We start from the raw sequence: 15,736 nt of genomic DNA, 5'->3' as shown, positions 1-15,736 counted from the left end.
ACGTTCTCACAGCTCTGTTTCTCCACCCCTGTGATGATTTCACTACTAGAGCTGGGAGGAGTTCTCACTGCTCAGTTTACTTTTGGTTTCCTTCCTCCCAGCTGTTCCTCATGCGTTTGATTTCCCTCTCTTTATATCACCCCTCCTCCTATTGTAGGGCGTGGATTATAGTTCTCATTTCAGTTGTAGCTCTTGCTTTAGTATCTTCACTTGTAGCTATCAGTTCACTGGACCTGTGTTCTGCTGCAGCAAGCACTCCGGATATTGCCAGCTGTCCTTGGATCCGTCTTCTCTGCGGCTGCAACACCTTCAGCTAAGTGTACAGACATTGTTGTGTACCTGATTATTTTCTGACTGGATCTGAGGTGGCCACGGTTCCCTCCATATACTGAGTAGGGCACCGGTGGCCGTGCCCCTTCCACTATTGTAGGGGTTACAGTGGTCATCAGTCTTAGGCACGTGGGCATGCCTCGTTCCGCCATTTGGATCCGGGCATGTGCTTTAGCAGCATAGGGAGAGCTTTGAGGGTCGGACAGGGGTCACCCTTTATCCTCCCTAGTTTGGGTCCGGTCAGTAGCTTTTTTACTGTGTATACTGTTGTTGCTCACATACAGCCGTGACAACACGGCTGTGTTTTGTGGAACCACGGCAGTCACACTGGAAGAAATACATGCTATACATACCCACGAGCATTGTGATTTATTACCCAAATCCTCCCCAGTCCTTCTCCTTTTAGTCTCTTGTATTTTCTTCCATTGTTATTTGACAGTTTTATATTACTAAGACATCTCATTGTTGTTGTTCTGACCTCCTACTAAGGCCTAGTTCACACGATCGTATGGCTTTTATAGTTTTTTGCGGTCCGTTTTTCACGGATCCGTTGTTCCGTTTGAGTTCCGTTGTGTTTCCGTTTCCTCTCCGTTTTTCTGTATGCCATGTACAGTATACAGTAATTACATAGAAAAAAATTGGGCTGGGCATAACATTTTCAATAGATGGTTCAGCAAAAACGGAACGGATACGGAAGACATACGGATGCATTTCCGTATGTGTTCCGTTTTTTATGCGGACCCATTGACTTGAATGGAGCCAAGGAACGGGATTTGCGGGCAATAATAGGACATGTTCTATCTTTCAACGGAATGGAAAAACGAAAACGGAATGCTTACGGAACACATTCAGTTTTTTTTGCGGAACCATTGAAATGAATGGTTCCGTATACGGAACACAAAAAAACGGCCCATACACTTGCAAAAAAAAAAAAAAAACACGTTCGTGTAAACTAGGCCTAAGGGTCCATTCACACGTCCGTAAGTGTTTTGCGGATCCGCAAATTGCGGATCTGCAAAAACACGGACACCTGCAATGTGCGATCCGCAATTTGCGGATCCGCACATCACAGACACTATTAAAAAAAAATGCCTTTTCTGGTCCGCAATTGCGGACAAGAATAGGACATGTTCTATTTTTTCCAGGAACGAAAATTGCGGATCCTGAAAATGCGGATGTGAATCCAGGAAATGTGGATTTGCATCCGTTCCAGCCCCATTGAAAGTGAATGGGTCCGCAAATTGAGGAACGAATGCGGACCCAAATTACGGATGTGTGAATGGACCCTAAAGGATTTCACTTTTTTCTGGCAGTTTGTTGTATGTAATTCTCCTTTTAAAAAGGGCTGTCCACGATTTTACTACTGATGGACTATCCTCAGGACAGGATTTCAACGCCCGATTGGCCAATCACTGAACTGCACAACTCTGTCCACTGCGCAGTGAACCGAGCTGGTAACTGCAGCACTGCTCACATTGAGAGTAGTGCTGCAGTTACTACCTATATCCCTTGGCAATGGACGAAGCTGTGTATTTCTGATGCCGCCTTCAATGAAAGAGCCAATCGGCAAGGGTGCAGGATATCAGACCCCTGCAGATCAGACATAAGTGGCATAATTTGAGGATAGGTAATAAATAGTAAAATCCTACACAACTCCTTTAAGATCATTAAAATATTATTAGAGCAGGTGGGTGTATAAAATAATGAAAAAAGGCCACCTTTTAAATGTCCCACAGATCCAGTGCTGCCGTTTCAGGCCACGATGGGCAGTAGCGGTCAAGTGCGGTTCATTGTTACGTGACCGCAACAGCCAATCATTGTCCTCTGTGGTTACTAGCCGTTCATTCATGTTGGAAACTGGAGTGGTGGGATATTTAAAATGTTAAGGTTTTTTTTTTGCTCTTGGAAAACCTCTTTAAAAAGGCCAAGTACACTTTGGGGGAATTTTTTTTATTATTATTGGTGCATTGTACTTATTTTGAGCTAAAATATATATTTTTTCAACTGGCCTTTATTAAAAAAATATGGAATCCTTTTTTGTGTAAATAGCCGCAGCCTGTGGATTTTATGTCTTTTCCGTCATCTGGGGAGCAGACAGACTCATTATCTCTGCTCCCTGACCTTAGAAACACTTAGAGCTCAGTTCATATCTTACTGATAAGAATGTGGCTTAAATAAGTGTTTATGACCTCTTACTAGTTTAGAGATGAGTGTTATTAGATGACCGTCACAAAGTGAATGTGAAAGTACCAGTCAAACAGCTATAAAAGCAGTTAACCCTTTATGACAAAATTGCTCAATATTTTAAAAAAAAGGTCAATTGAAAATATGATTTTACCCAAAAATGAGTAAAATGCCATCAATCTAAAATTACCTCTGAAGGTTTACATAGCCTTTAATAGATCTGCAAAAGTGTATTCTGTCAAGCTGGACGCATCAAACATGCATTTAATACCCTAAAGATGTAGGTTACACTTTATTAAGGGTACTTTCACACTTGCGGCAGAGGATTCCGGCAGGCAGTTCCATCGCCGGAACTGCCTGCCGGATCCGCCAAAATGCATGCAAACTGGTGGCATTTGTTGGACGGATCAGGATCCTGATCCATATGACAAATGCATTGAAAAAAAACGGATCCAGCATTTATTTAAAAAAAAAAAATTTGCGGTCTGAGCATGCGCAGACCGCAATGCCGATCTGTTTTGCCGGAACACTCAGGGCCGGATCCGGCATTAACGGACGTCAATGGGAAGAAATGCCGGATCTGGCATTCCGGCAAGTGTTCCAGAATTTTGGACGGAGATAAAACCGCAGCATGCTGCGGTATTATCTCAGTCCTGAAAAGGCAAAAAGACTGAACTGAAGACATCCTGAACAGATTGCTCTCCATTCAGAATGCATTAGGATAAAACTGATCAGTTCTTTTCCGGTATTGAGCCCCTAGGACGGAACTCAATGCCGGAAAAGAATAACGCTAGTGTGAAAGTACCCTAAAAGTGATACATATTCACTCATGAAAATAAAATATTGAAAGGAGCAAAACTTTATGAATATCTTATTGCCGCCGGCATAGCTGAGGATTTCTTTCCGGTGATATTACATTTGGAAAAGCTTGACACTGGATAGCTCGATTTAAAAGCTAATGAGAAGTTATTTTTCTATATTAAGTAATGTTTTTTTTCCCAAAAGGCACACAAAGTTGAGTAGAGAACAATCACATCCCGACCCTGCACTCCTTCTTATCCATTCATTTGCAGTTTTCATTTCTCTTGCAATGGTATTTCATTTCTCTTCAACGAGAGGAGCAGAGATCTGAGCCGCTGCTCCGAAGATGTTTTTTTTTTTCTTTTTCAGTTACAGATGAAATAATATGATACAGAGGTAGAAGCTTGTGAAATGCCATTTGACATTCTTCTGGAGTGAACCGTATATCTCATGCTAGCTGCGGTCACACTTAATGCACCCCGATTTATGTTCTTTTAAGGTCATCGAATACAAAACGCATGTTTATCACCCTAATCTCGCTCTTAATATTATAGATATAATACTTGTTAAATCATTTTACCACTGCATTCATGAAAACCAACATACAGTACAGATGAGCAAATCCATTCTAACAAATTCATTTGTTTCATCAGCAGGACTCCCCCCCCCCCCCCCCCCCCCCACTTTCCCCCATTACATTGACATTTAGCCCAGCCCCGACAGTTTCTTGTATACGCTGGTGTTCGAATTAGCAAGGGCAGAATCTCTGCCTTGAAGAGCGACTGCGCAGGTGTAGCCACCCAGAAGTGTAGCGGCGTCTACGCCGTCGCTGCTGCGAAGCAGAGCATCTAACCTTGCTCTGCAAATTGGAGCAGCAGCGCAGGCAGGAAACTGTCAGGGCTAGCCTAAATGTCCACCCTTGTCAATCTGATGGCAGGTGGGCACTTCCTCAGACAGCCCCCCACAGGTGATGAAGTCCTGCGGATGAGAAGAGTTGATTCGTTAGAATCAATTTGTTCATCTCTAAACCAACACAAATAATTTATAGGTTGTCTGCACTGGCTTCATATTAAAATGTTGTGGTTTCTAGTAGATGTCTTGCAGCATAGGCAATTTACGCAAAAAAACAATGTATCTAACAGCTCTGACCCATCTAGGCAAGGACTTCACAAGACCTCTGAAGGTGAGCTGTGGTATCTAGCAGCAGATCCTGTAAGTTGCGAGGTAGGGTCTCCATGAATTGGACATCAATGAGACTTGAGCACCCGTGACACAGTTGCCAGTTCACCATTTGTTCCTCCTTGGACCACTTTTGTTAAGGATTAAAAAAAAAATAATCATACTAGGAACACTTCACAAGACCTGCCATTTTGAAAATGACCTGACCCAGTCATCTAACAATCACAATCTGCCCATTGTGGTTCATATCTTTACACCTGTCCATTTTTCCTGCTTTCAACAAATCAACTGCAAAAACCGACTGTTCACTTGCTGCCTAATGTATCCTAGCCCTTGATCGGTGTCATTGTCACGACAATCATGTTATTCCGGTTTTAATGTTATGGCCGATAGCATGTGTATATACTTTTAAGAAAAAAGGAAGAACACATGCATTATAACCTCATCTGACAGAGCCTTGCTCAATCACAATGCTTCACTCATACATGATCTCTGGTATCTGGTAGAGAAGCTATAGTACACAGATAAACTTTATAGTAAAGGCAAAAACTTCTCACAGCGCACAGGGACAAGACAGAAGATGTGATCACAAGGGTTTTGGATCTATCACTATTTATTATATATATTGTCTACAGACAATCATCGTTCTCCTGGACGAGCTAAAGAACAAGTTATGAACCCCGAGGGGTATTTCACCAGCAGGGAAAAGTTATCAAACTGCAGCAATGTGGAGCATCTCCCAGCATCAGGGTCCACACTGATCACAACTTCTGACAAATCTCTGATGTGACAACCCTTGTAGCTCTGCAGGTTATAACCAGAAAAGCCATCATCCATCACTCCAGACAACTCCTTCATTGGACAAGAAAGAGGAAATGGGGGTCTCCTATTCTAGCAATCAGGGCAGGTCCTGTGGATAGGCAAATGTTTAGAGCAATAAAAACTCTTTTGCATTCACTGAACACATGAACATGTTATGTTTCCATGTTATGCTTTGTTTTTGAAGAGGAAACTAAGGGATGGAATGGGAGCTGAGGAAAGATTGTCTGGCCAGTAAAACAATTAAAAAAATTTTTTGAAAAAAAGTCTGGTACCATGTTAGCCAATAGAAAACTAGTGTAGTACTCTCATTAAGAGAGACCAAATAAGAGAATTGCAGGTTTGATACCTTTTAATGGCTAACAAAAACAGAAGTAGGGATGCTACATAGCGAGCTTTCGAAACATCACCAGTACCTTCATCAGGCTTACTACAAGAATATATGAAGTAACAGCAATATATATCTACACTAGCAGAAGGACCCGGCTTCCTACGGGTATATTTAATCTATTTCATTCCATGTTTCTGTGTGTTGTAAAAAGATATCAACAGTATCCCCAATAACAGTGACCTCTACAGTACCCGCCCCTTTAACAATGACCTCCACAGTGCCCGTACCTTTAATAGTGACCTCCACAGTGCCCACCCCTTTAACAGTGACCTTCATAGTGTCTGCCCCTTTAAGGGCTGTTTCACACGAGCGAGTCCATTGCGGGAATCAGGCTCCCTGTGCGAGTGTGATCCTCCGCTCTGGACTTGCAGGAGCGCACGGCATTATCACGATTTATAATGCTATGTGCTCCTGCAAGTCCAGAGCGGAGGATCACACTCACACACTGAGCGATGCCCGCAATTGACTCGTTCGTGTGAAACAGCCCTAACAGTGACCTCCACAGTGCCCACAGTGACCTCCACAGTGTTCCTCTTCATGTTCAGCTTTCTAGCAGAAGCCTGAAGGTTTTGTGCCAATATTGACTGGTATTTGGAACTGTTCAGAATTCCTTCTAGCTTACGAAGTCAGATAGCCGTAATCTCGCGGTGCGCGAGCTCGCACATGTGCAGTTCCTTCCCTGAGGCTGATGTCAGCACAGGGAAGGAACACTATGCCGCCACTGCACATGTGAGAGATCGTGAATTGCGAGATTATGGCAATCTGACTTCGTGAGCAAGGAGATTTGCGGATGCAGGCGGTGCTGGGCTCCTTCACAGATATATACACACACACACACACACCCCTAAAGAATTATTAGGAACACCATACTAATACGGTGTTGGACCCCCTTTTGCCTTCAGAACTGCCTTAATTCTATGTGGCATTGATTCAACAAGGTGCTGATAGCATTCTTTAGAAATGTTGGCCCATATTCATAGGATAGCATCTTGCAGTTGATGGAGATTTGAGGGATGCACATCCAGGGCACGAAGCTCCCGTTCCACCACATCCCAAAGATGCTCTATTGGGTTGAGATCTGGTGACTGTGGGGGCCATTTTAGTACAGTGAACTCATTGTCATGTTCAAGAAACCAATTTGAAATGATTCGAGCTTTGTGACATGGTGCATTATCCTGCTGGAAGTAGCCATCAGAGGATGGATACATGTTCTCATTCTGTTTACGCCAAATTCGGACTCTAGCATTTGAATGTCTCAACAGAAATCGAGACTCATCAGACCAGGCAACATTTTTCCAGTCTTCAACAGTCCAATTTTGGTGAGCTCGTGCAAATTGTAGCCTCTTTTTCCTATTTGTAGTGGAGATGAGTGGTACCCGGTGGGGTCTTCTGCTGTTGTAGCCCATCCGCCTCAAGGTTGTGCGTGTTGTGGTTTCACAAATGCTTTGCTGCATACCTCGGTTGTAACGAGTGGTTATTTCAGTCAACGTTGCTCTTCTATCAGCTTGAATCAGTCGGCCCATTCTCCTCTGACCTCTAGCATCCACAAGGCATTTTCGCCCACAGGACTGCCGCATACTGGATGTTTTTCCCTTTTCACACCATTCTTTGTAAACCCTAGAAATGGTTGTGCGCGAAAATCCCAGTAACTGAGCAGATTGTGAAACACTCAGACCGGCCCGTCTGGCACCAACAACCATGCCACGCTCAAAATTGCTTAAATCACCTTTCTTTCCCATTCTGACATTCAGTTTGGAGTTCAGGAGATTGTCTTGACCAGGACCACCCCCCTAAATGCATTGAAGCAACTGCCATGTGATTGGTTGACTAGATAATTGCATTAATGAGAAATAGAACAGGTGTTCCTAATAATTCTTTAGGTGAGTGTTTAAAAAAAGCCATTTCTCAGGTCCTCACTGGTCTCTACTTCCTTGTCCTTCTAGACTCCAGCGATCTTCTGAGTAGCCACACTTCCAGCGGGGACCCAAGAGGCGTCAGAATGGGAGTGAGGTGATATGATTTATTTTATTATTTAAAGGGGTTATTTGGGAATTTATATTGATGACCTATCCTCAGGATAGGTCATCAATATCAGATAGGTGGGTGTCTGACATCTGGGACCCCCCATCAATCAGCTGTTATAAGAGGCCAGGTGCTCCACGAGTGCCGCAGCCTCTTCCAAGGCCATTGACGTCACTGTACATGGGTCACATGGCCAGCTGTAGCTCAGCCCGATTCAAGTCAACGAGGCTAGGCTGCAATACCAAGCACAGCTGCCATACGAAGTACGGCCCTGTGCATGGAAAGCTGCCGGGAGCTTGCAGCGCTGAGGACAGGTCATCATCATCATCATCTTTGCCAGGATAACCCCTTTAAGCCAATATGAATACATTTTACCAAACAACCCCTTGAAAGAGCAGAATTGTCTCTTCAATATCTAAAATCAAAAATTACAGTTAGAATGAATCCCTGCTTCCAGGTGAATTAAACCATGTCTTATGAATCCACAACTGGAGAAGGAAAAACTTCTTCTGCCGTCCACATGGCAGAATTTGCTGTCAGAATTCTGGTGTAGACACTGCGGCAAAACTCCTGCAGCAGCTACGCGGCGTTTGACTCCCATTGTTTTCAATGCGAGGCAGCGCTGTAGTTTGCAGGCTACCGGTTTAAAGGCATGATCGTGCCAAGAAAGAACACGTCCGTTCTCGGTGTGGTGTCCGGGAGAACGCCAAGGCGGGTGTCCACTTGCAGTTTAGCTGCATTCAATGGCATTAAGCTGTGAGGGGGTCTGCTGCATTCATAATGACCAACCACAGCACTTTGTCGCGGAGTACCCAGTGGATTTTTGACAGCGTCAAATCCGCTGTGTGAACATACCCTTAAGCAGCTACTAACATTTATGAGCAGGTGGGTGTTTTTTCTTACAGAAGTAATAGATTCAGTTCTCAAAAGTACATACTCATTTTTAATGGGGAACAGGTTGCATGTGACTACCTTAGATATATAAAAATGTTGTACCTTGCAGCAAGTTTGTATGTTTCCACTTCTTTCTTTAAACTCTTTATCTCGGAGTCTAACATCTGGTTGTGAGCATAAACATCTGGGACAAAGCCAGCAGCTTCTGGCTGCAGGAGGCCTTTCTGCATCATTTCATACCTAGAGGAACCACAAGAAAATCTATTTATTCTCCAAACACATATACTCTAAAATATGAAAAACAATTATTACCATGTTATGATATATATACTGAGCTTCAATGGGTTTTCTGGGAATATGCACTGTTAAGGGAAGGCCCCCGGTCTGCAGGTTCACACTTAAGAACACCAATAGTCAAACCAACCAATAGCCCCATACAAATAAACAGGAAACATAATATCTAAAAAAAATTACTATCACAAAAGGGAAACAAGATGGATTGTAATGTTGAAAACGGAGATCCCCTGGGGTTTAAATGAAGCAGTAACTTACAGGTCTTTTCTTTAAATTGCGCTTTTTCATTGTATATTTTTGTATGTGGGACATGATATGTCTTTGTTTGGGGCGTCTCCCTATTTTTCGGTTTTATTTAAATAACTTGACTGTAAACTGTCTAATTTTAGGTTTTTCTTTCTTTTTCTGAATAGCACCTGTGAGGCCAGTATATTCTTCGAAGCCATGCTGTATTATTTTTTCTGGAAGAGAGACTTCAAATGGAGAGGATATCCTCTATGTTGTGCACAAGACACCTTAGACTAAATCAGTTTCCCAACCAGTGTGCCTCCAGCTGTTGCAAAACTACACCTCCCAGCATGCCCGCACAGCCAAAGGCTGTCCGGGCATGCTGGGAGTTGTAGTTTTGCAACAGCTGGAGGCACACTGGTTGGGAAACACTGGACTAAATAACACTTTTTATTCAGTATTTAATATATTATGTTTCATGTGTATTTGCATCGGACTATTGGTTGGTTCGACTATTGGTGCTCTTGTATTATGGATTAGACCCCCTAGGATATTGTTTTATATGGTCTGAGGTATTGTTTGGTCCTACAGGTTCACACTTACCTGCTCTCATCTGCTCTGGTCCTTCATGCTGACTCGTGTTCCTCCATCTTCCCGTCCAAGGCTTTTTGTCTTCTGAACAGGGGAATACATATGGCCATGTGTGCTGCTACAGCCAATAACGGACTTCAGCAGTGATGTGAGCAGGTAAGTATGAAACTTTCAAATAGGCTAGAGACCTGCTCTTAAAACTTAAAGGCATTGGCCTTTTTCTGGTAATTGTTGACAAATGTATTCATGAGATGGTTATAGGACACTTACTAATATAGCCTTTGTTGAAATTCTGCACCAATTTCATAAGGTATGCCCCATTGTTTACAAAGCCTTTTGTGCTGTCCACATAGGAGGTCGTGTCCATAAAATGTGATGTCTCCTGGATTCAAACACACTGCACCTGCACTAAACATCCACCTGTGCAAGTGCAGACATCAGGTGCAGTGCATCTGAATGGTGGTGATCTGCTTGGTCACATGACCCTCCATCAGCAGCCATTTTATGGACAGGACCTCGGTGTGGACAGCAAAAAATCATACCTTTTAAATATAGAAAATTGGTGCAGAATTTTACCAAAAGGTTATATTAGTAAGCACCATATAGTCATCTTACAAACATATTGATCAATAATGACCAGCCCCTTTAATATTCCTGGAAAACCACTTTAAAAGGGTGCTCCTACAAGACTACGTCAGTCCACTAGATAAGGAGTAACTGTTTTATCAATAAGGATTCAACAGCTGAGATCACTGACAGCTGAGCCCCGTGTCCCCCCGTCTCCCATTCACCGCTCAATGAAAACACAATGGGAATACCAGACAGAGCAGGGCGTGGTATTTAGTCATCTCCAGCACTCCCATGGAGATGAATAGAGCAGTAGTCGGCATGCTCGAGCTGCATCTACATACTTATGGAGGCACTGGACCCCTGGGGGTCCCAGCCATTAAATCGATGGCTGTAACCTTGACAAGTGATTAATACATCTACAAACTACCAGCAACAGTCCTGTGAATTCCCAATGTTTTCCCATTAAGGTCTTTAAATACTGTGGACCTCCAGGGAAAAGTGGCACTCCTGGAGATCCAGCTGGTGTAGGGAGTCTTACAGGCAACGCTCCCTGGGAAAAAAGTATGGAACTTAGATCTGGAACAGAAGGAAGCCAGGTCTCTTTATAATGCTTGCTACCTATGGATTGGTACTCTGGAAGTTAATGTCCAACACATTAAAGTGACTCAAAACCTGACCACATATTTGATCGGGGTCTTTGTTTGTATGTTCTCACTGTACAAGTTCTATGTAATTATCTATATTCTAAAATGACATGAGAAGCCAGGCAAAACTAAAAAGATACCCACCAGTTACAAAACTGTAGAAAACTAAAGTAAACCTTTTGAGGGCCCGCACTCATTATGGAACTGCACAAATCACCCCGTCATCAGTGAGAATGTTCCAGGCAGGTTTAAAACTCCACATTTTTGGTCTGCAGGCCTGTCGCCAGAATACAGGCTACCATTTCTAGCATTTTTTTAACCTATGAAGCAAAAGACCTAGTTGCCAAGGAAGTTACAGCTGACTGGTCCTTCAAATCTGGTAAAGCCAAATTTATGCAGTCATCCTCCATTACAGCACATGGACGATATAAAAACAGATCAGCTTGCTCACTCGGCTATTCTGGTGTCGTCCCAAAAATGACCAGAGAGAGTAACCAGTCAATACTTCCTTTCCTTCTGGAAAAACAGTACTCCTATTCTTGATATTAGTGGGGGTTGTAACAGTCAGAACCTCACTGTGTGATGGGAAAGCCAATTTAAAACACAATTAACAAAATTACAATCTGTGCAAAAAAAGTTCAAATTTAGCAAAAATGTCCAACGTCCCTGTTTTTCTTTATACATGACCTAAATGTTCTTGCAAGCCTGTGATCCGCCTCTAGTAAATGCCACCGGCACATTAACCCAGGGCATCGATCCATGTTTCCTCTGGCGTGTGGCATCTGTTTTCACTGGAACCAGGCATTGTGCTGGTAACAAAGCACCTTCTCACCCAGACTAAATGTCTGGCAATCCTAAAGCAGATGCCGCAATCCGCAATCTATTCTTGCTGTCCAAGTTCTATAATTATTTTAAAATGCTCAACCTTTGAAAAGTTTCTCTCTCTAAAAAATCTAAAAAAAGTCACCAGGTAAAACAAATCATGGAGTTACTTTTTTGTATCTTTATGCCATTTTTTTGTTTCAAGCTCAGTAACACTGGCGATGTAGAAAATTATTTCTGTGGCTTGTAAGGCCTTCAGATGTTGCCATGGCAGAGAGAAGAACGTAAACCTACCATTCTGTCTGAAAGCATTCCAAGGTTTTCATCATCCCCATTTTAATCAGAAAATTACGAAGAAAATCATCCACTACTTCAGGTCTGTGAGACACTGGTCGCTGGGAGGAAAGGGGGGATCTCGGAGACTGCAAAAAGGAAAAAATAAAAATTATACATAAACTACTGAATATAGACCATGAGTGAAAATATCAGACTCTTCCAATTCTGTTAATCTCTCCTAGTGGTGCCGACAATGCTTTGATTCTCAGTTTGTAATTTTGCATAATTGTATCACATGCAATGCCAATAATTCGGAACAGGCACTGCGTCCAAGAGGCGGTTTAGTCACATGTACAGATATTCAGGGAAATACTGTGCGTGACAATGACACACTGGGAATGCTGAACATGACAATCTCTAAGAACATGATAGAGGGGCTCCTTGTTCCATTAGACAACGTGCTCCACTGAATGTTGCCAGCCATGTTTGTGTCGATGTATACACCTGGACCCTGCAAAGTAGATTTAGAGACAAGTGGGACATAATGTACTGGTGTGTGGCACCTCCTTCTAGTGACAGGTGGGTACCTCAGGAGGACCACCATAGATATTGTCTTCTGCTTTGTCTCTAGGAAATTATAGGTCATGAGTAAAAAAAAAAAAAAACACATGAGACCACCAACAAGTCCAAATGTGCCTTCAGGACATGCACTGTACAACGCCAGCAGCCTCTCCTGCAAAGTGCCTACTGCTCACAGCCTGCCCATTCTACCATATTTCAAATTCTGGTGGTCTAGGCGCAGGTCAACCTTATGCACTTGATGATCAGCAGCGATCCCGGTTGTCAGACCCCACCGATCAAATGCTGATGACCTAGTCAGAGGACAGATTAGCAATTACAACCAGTCGGATACCTCCTTTAATACTTGTCCATTTAAACTGTGCAATTAATTTTTTTATCATAAATGCTCTTATAAAGATTCTCATCCCCCTAAATTCATATAAAATGTTTCATACCTTTCATTACAGAGAGCGGCTCACCGGTAAGTATTGATTTTTGTGCAACTTGTTCTTAGGATAGGTCATCAGTATCTGATCTCATCAGCCGTGTCGCACCCCCACGATCAGATATGACCTATTAGTTGTAAAGAGTTGGAAAACTCTTAAAATATTGGATTCTATATAATTAAAAGGAGGAGTTTTCCCAGACTAACGCGTTGATGGCATATCTTTAAGATAGGTTATTAAATGTCGGATTGGTTGGCAGCCAGATCCTGGCACCCCTGCTGATGAGCTGTATTAACAAGCTCTGGGGATGGAACCACGCACCGGAACTACCTACCTCCGTCCACCGTGTCGTAGCCATGCCCAGTTACTGCAGCACTGCTCCCATTTAAGTGAATGGCAGCATCTCTGCAGTAACCAGTCACAGATTCTACGTACCTGCAAATAGTACAAATACAGAAACTAAAAAGGTGAAGCCCAGCACAACTGGCAACATTAAAGAGGTTGTACAAGTTGGGCTACTTTCATACTCGTGTTTTTTGGGCTGATCTGTCATGGATCTGCAAAAACTGATCCGTTACAATAATACAACCGCAAGCATCCGTCATGAACGGATCCGTTTGTATTATCTGTAACATAGCCAAGACGGATCCGTCATGAACTCAATTGAAAGTCAATGGGAGATGGATCAGTTTTCTATTGTGCCAGAGAAAACCGATCTGTCCCCCATCGACTTACATTAGGTGCCAGGACTGTGCCAGATCCGCTTGGCTCAGTTTCTTCAAGCTGACAGCAAAATGCTGCAGGCAACGTTTTGGTGTCCGCCTCCGGAGACTGATCGGAGGCAAACTGATGCATTCTGAGCGGATCCTTTTCCTTTCAGAATGCATTAGGGCAAAACGGATCCGTTTTGACTACTTGTGAGATCCCATGACGGATCTCACAAATGGGAAGCCAAAACGCCAGCGTGAAAGTAGCCTTAAACAAATATTCAGACGGCCCCGTAAAGGTGGTAAAATAAAAATAGAATAATGCCCACTCCTTTCCTCTGATGCTTCCAGTGCTCTGCTCCGGTTCTCCATGCTGCGGACATCATCTTCGTGGGAGCAGTGGTGACACAAGTGCAGCATCACCGGCCTCAGCAGTACACAGGACGTCATTGCAGAGGCCACTGATTGGCTGCAGCATTTTTTTTATTTAACTCTGACAACTCCTTTAAGAATAAACGTTCTCAAGCACTGATGCGCAGGCATCATTAAAGGGACTCTGCCACCCCGATTTTGGACTATTCTCTCCAGTAATACATGCTTAGTACTGCAGATAAAAGGAGTCCAGAACACTTTATTTTCCTGCTGCCCCTGGTACATCCACTGTCAGCACTCAAAGCTGCACTGAACTATACAGTCCGGACTGCTGTGCTGTTCTAAAACAATGGAGAGGACTCATGTGCACATGGACAGCAGTCCTGACAACGTATTTCAACTCAGATCTCAGTGCTGAGTGACAATGGGGGAACAAGGGCAATAGGAAAATAAAAAATGGTGATCTGGACTCCTTATTTGTAATACTACTCATGTATTACTGTAGATAATGGTCCAGAATCGGGGCGGCAGATTCCCTTTAAAAGATGCATATAAATAAAGTGATACATGTACCTGATTCATAGTCTTGCTGAACCTAAAATACATGGGAGATTACACAACACTAGACAAGCTGATGGAAAACCAGCATGGCGACACCTTTCCCAGCAAGCCAACTTTCCACATGCCTTCTCCATGGGTTATTAAATTAATTACCAAGAAATGTACTGTCAGGGGGGACAACATAAAAAAAGTGTGGTTTCAATCTGTCGTAGTGAGATTACATGTTGAGATTTAATTACTGGCAAAAATCACTAGGGCAAAATCTCATTAACATTTCCCATGCAGTGTAGCCATGGAGGGGCCCACTACATATTCAGAGATAGCAGGCGAGTATGATGGTCATGACTGCGCGGTACCCTACAGGAGGTGAAAAAAAAGTAACCCTTTGTTATCTCCATGGAACAAAAATGTGCTCTTTATACACAGCAGAATCTATTCTTACAATTTTGTTTTTCTTCCCTATTATAATTGCACTTTTACCATCCAGACAGTACATGCAGTTCCCCAACGCCTTCTGGTCAAGCAGCTTCTTCAGCTTGCAAATATGTCAGCGACTACCCCTAAAGCCTGCCGTTTATGGGGGACTATAGTTATTCTATGGAGCTCACGTAACAGGTAGCAGCGGAGCCAGGTTACACTTTGAGAGGTACTACGAATATGAGGGATGGCTTACAGATTCCTCCTCTGTTGTAATCTGCAGATTACTTACTGTAATATCAAAATACTAATGAACGTGCAGTAGAGCAGCTATGAAGAACTCCTTTAGCGTGCTCCGTTAAATATCCTGACAGCAAGTCAAACCTCCACGAATCTTAATACATTTTTTATATGGACCATAGTGTTCCAGCGAGGACTGTCAACTTCTCTTGCCTTGTTTATGAAAGTAGGTTAGGAGTACTACATTCCTACTGAATTCAATGGGATTGAAATGCTCATGAGCTTCAAAACGAGAAAAAAAAAAAAAAAAAAAAAGGCAAAAATAAAAGCAAAAATAAATGAAATTTAAACAGAGCTTACTAAAAAGTCTGATGACATGTCAGATGA

General features: G+C 42.9%; 1 protein-coding gene across 1 annotated transcript in view; it reads right to left on the bottom strand.

The window, feature by feature from the left end:
* Nucleotides 1–15,736, bottom strand: part of SPAG16 (sperm associated antigen 16) — a 1,151,519-nt gene that overhangs the window by 1,103,199 nt on the left and 32,584 nt on the right. Inside the window, exons 4-5 of the mRNA XM_040440778.1 lie at nt 12,064–12,191; nt 8,723–8,860 (exon numbers count right to left, since the gene is read on the bottom strand). Coding sequence (XP_040296712.1) covers nt 8,723–8,860; nt 12,064–12,191 — 266 coding nt within the window. The remainder of the gene's footprint in view (nt 1–8,722; nt 8,861–12,063; nt 12,192–15,736) is intronic.

Source organism: Bufo bufo, chromosome 7, assembly GCF_905171765.1.
Source record: "Bufo bufo chromosome 7, aBufBuf1.1, whole genome shotgun sequence".
Lineage (NCBI taxonomy): Eukaryota > Metazoa > Chordata > Amphibia > Anura > Bufonidae > Bufo > Bufo bufo.
This window is presented reverse-complemented; position numbering and strand designations above follow the sequence as displayed.